General features: G+C 43.5%; 1 protein-coding gene across 1 annotated transcript; it reads left to right on the plus strand.

The window, feature by feature from the left end:
• The first annotated feature begins 168 nt into the window (after positions 1–168).
• Positions 169–1,675, plus strand: LOC125482443 (AP-3 complex subunit mu-2-like). Its single transcript, XM_048594516.1, has 2 exons — positions 169–564; positions 1,365–1,675. Exons 1-2 carry the CDS (start codon positions 292–294, stop codon positions 1,401–1,403), a joined length of 312 nt encoding a protein of 103 aa, XP_048450473.1. The 5' UTR covers positions 169–291; the 3' UTR covers positions 1,404–1,675.
• Positions 1,676–3,239: the final 1,564 nt, after the last annotated feature.

Genomic DNA, 3,239 nt, shown 5'->3' on the forward strand with positions numbered 1-3,239 from the left:
TTGTTATCTCCCTTTCCTGTGACCACTGATCATTGAATGGACGCACAGAAACTTGTCGAATGGATACCGAGTGAGGGTGCGCTTCTAACTCTCCAATCATTTGGTTGGTAGAAGTGGGGCGGAGTTAATAAGGGGTTGGCCAATGAGACAAGAGGGGATCCCGGAAGCGATTGGAAAGTGAGCAGCAGGCGGAAGTTAGTGACCCTGAGAGCGACGAAGAGCTGGCTGCGGGTGGAACAGCCCCACTCGGACCGTGAGCTAAGGCATCCTTGGTCGAGTACTTCCGGAATCATGATCCACAGTTTATTCCTCATTAACTCCTCTGGGGACATCTTCCTGGAGAAGCATTGGAAGAGTGTGGTGAGCCGGTCGGTTTGCGATTATTTCTTTGAGGCGCAAGAGAAGGCAAACGAGTCGGAGAACGTGCCCCCGGTTATCCCGACTCCACATCATTTCTTAATCAGCGTCTATCGTGATCGTATCTTCTTCGTGGCTGTGATCCAGAGTGAGGTGCCGCCGCTATTTGTCATCGAGTTCCTTCATAGGGTCGTCGACACCTTTCAGGTCAGTGGGAAATTATTAAATCATATTTTTCTTGGATGGGGTATTTCAGTTGACCGTAAAGAGTGGAAGGTATTCAACTGAAAATCATAAGGGTGCGTATCACAATCCAAATGTAAGACAAATCAATCAACATAAAAATAATTTGAGGTTACATTCTAAATGAGAAGTTGCCATTTCATTGTAAAAATCACGAAACAAGGTATCTGGTGCTCCTGAGTCCCTTCTTTACTTACTTTAGTATTGCTGGCCAAAGCTGACCAAAATCTTTGAAGCAACAACGTGAAGTTCTGGTTCATTGATGGTGTTTCTCCTGAGTCTAATATGGGCCTGTTCACCAGTTTCTTCAACTCCAGGAATGAGAGATTCCAGATTAAGCCCATTGTACAATTATCTTACATTGTGATATTCACCATAAGCTCCCATAAATAATGTCCACTTTTTCCCTTTGTCACATCAGTGTGAAAAGCAATGACTTTTCCTTTTGTTTGTGTGGGAATCTTATGAACATGTCATAAACTGTGACTTTTGATTTATAGCGATGAGCTGTCCGTGAGAAATATACCATTCAAGCAATGTCTGTATGGTTAATGTTTGCCTGCAGCATTTTGATAACTGTCAGCTCTTGCTATATGCTGAAGTACAACACTTAAGATTTCATTGAACAAATTGTGTTCTCCAAGTTTGTGAAGGAGTTCTTTGGTGAACAAATGCTGGAAAAAGAATTTGTCAGAGGTCCCTGTACAAGATTATTTATCATATTTGTGACTATAAATCTTCACATATTGACTCTTCTATGATAGCTACCATGCTGGTGTGGATACAGAATTGCCATTATTTGAAAAGCTGGAATGTTTTGATGGAGACACTCCTGACTCGGATGCCGTATAAAAGACTGATCCAGAAGGTTAGATCCCAGGGAGTGAAGAGTATTGGTTCGGATAAAGCTGATTGACGGAAAGCAGAAGATCGGGATAAATAGTCCCTTCTCTGGATGGCGAACTGTAACCAGTGAGGTGCTGCAGGGTTCAGTTCTCACACCTCAACTATTTCCAATGTATGTAAATAATCTGCAAGCAAGGACAGAGTGTAACATAGCAAAATTTGGGGTGGCACGGTGGCTCAGTGGTTAGCACTGCTGCCTCACAGCACCAGGTTTCAATTCCTGCCTCGGGCGACTGCCTGTGTGGAGTTTCCACATTCTTCCTGTGTCTGTGTGAGTTTCCTCTGGGTGTTCCTGTTTCCTCCCACAGTCCAAAGATGTGCAGGTTAGGTTAATTGACCATGCTAAATTGCCCATTGTGTCCAGGGATGTGTAGGTTAGCCATAGGAAATGCAGAGTTACAGGGATAGGGTAGGGGAGTGAAGGGGGTGAGTCTGGGTAGGATGCTATTCAGAGAGTTGGTGTGGACTTGTTAGGCCAAGTGGCTTGTTTACACACAGTAAGGATTCTGTTCTATTCTAAAATTGACAGATAATACTAAAATAGGTGGGAAAGCAGACTGTGAGGAGGAGAGAAAGAGTTACAGATGGATACTAATGCGCTAGGAGAATGGACCAGAATGTGGCAGATGCAGTATAATATGGATAAGGGTGAGGCTGTCAGAGTCATTGAGTCATACAGCACGGAAACAGACCCTTTGGTCCAACCTGTCCATGTTTTCCCAAACTAAACTTAGCCCATTTGTCTGAGTTTGGCCCATATCCCTCTTAAACCTTTCCTATTCATGTACCTGTCCAAATGTCTTTTAAATGTTGTAACTGTACCTGCATCTACCAATTCCTCTGGCAGTTCATTCCACACATGAGCCACCTTCTGTGTGAAAATGTCCCTTTTAGTCAGAAAAATAAAAGGTCAAATTATTATTTAATTGGGAGGCAGATTCCAAGTGCGTCAGTGAAGAGGGATATGGGCATCTTTGTGCATGAATCAGGGGAAGTGGACATGCAGGTCCAGCCTACAACAAGAAAGGCAAATGGAATCCTGGTATTTATTGTAAAAAGACTGGATTATAACAAGTAAGTGTTGTTACAATTGTATAAGGTGTTGATGAGACCACACCTGGAGTATTGTGTCCAGTTTTGAAAGGATATGGTGGCATGAGAAGCAGTTCGGAGGAGATTCACCAGATTGATTCCAGGGATGAAAGGGCTGTTAAATGAGAAGTGGTTGAATAGCTTGGGCTTGTACTTGCTTGAGTTCAGAAGAATGAGAAGGGATCTGATTGAGGTGTAGAAAATGCTAAACAGATTGAAAAAGTGGACATTGAACGGATGTTCCCCTTTATGGGATAGTCTCGAACAAAAGGTCAGAGATATAGGGTGAGGCGGGGGGTAGGTTCAAAACTCAGATGAGAAACTACTTCTCTCAAGAAGGTTGTGAATCTGTGGAACTCGCTGCCCCAGAGTTTAGTGGAGGCAGAATAAATGAACAGTTTCAAGAAAGAAATAGATGTGTTTCTGATGAAAAGTGCGAAAGGGGTACGAGGAGCAGGTAGGAGAAGGAGTTGAGACCAGGCTAAAAGGAGCCATGATTGCGTAAAATGGCAGACCGGCCTTGAAGGGCTTGATTGCCTACTCCTGTTCCTAATTCCTCTGTTCCAATGAACTGAAAGAAAGGAAGACAGGAGAATGGACTGAAATGAAATGGTTGGGCAGCAGTGTTTGAGACAATAACA

The sequence above is a fragment of the Rhincodon typus genome, unplaced genomic scaffold (assembly GCF_021869965.1).
Source record: "Rhincodon typus isolate 14 unplaced genomic scaffold, sRhiTyp1.1 hic_rhity00010406, whole genome shotgun sequence".
In the NCBI taxonomy this organism is placed as follows: domain Eukaryota; kingdom Metazoa; phylum Chordata; class Chondrichthyes; order Orectolobiformes; family Rhincodontidae; genus Rhincodon; species Rhincodon typus.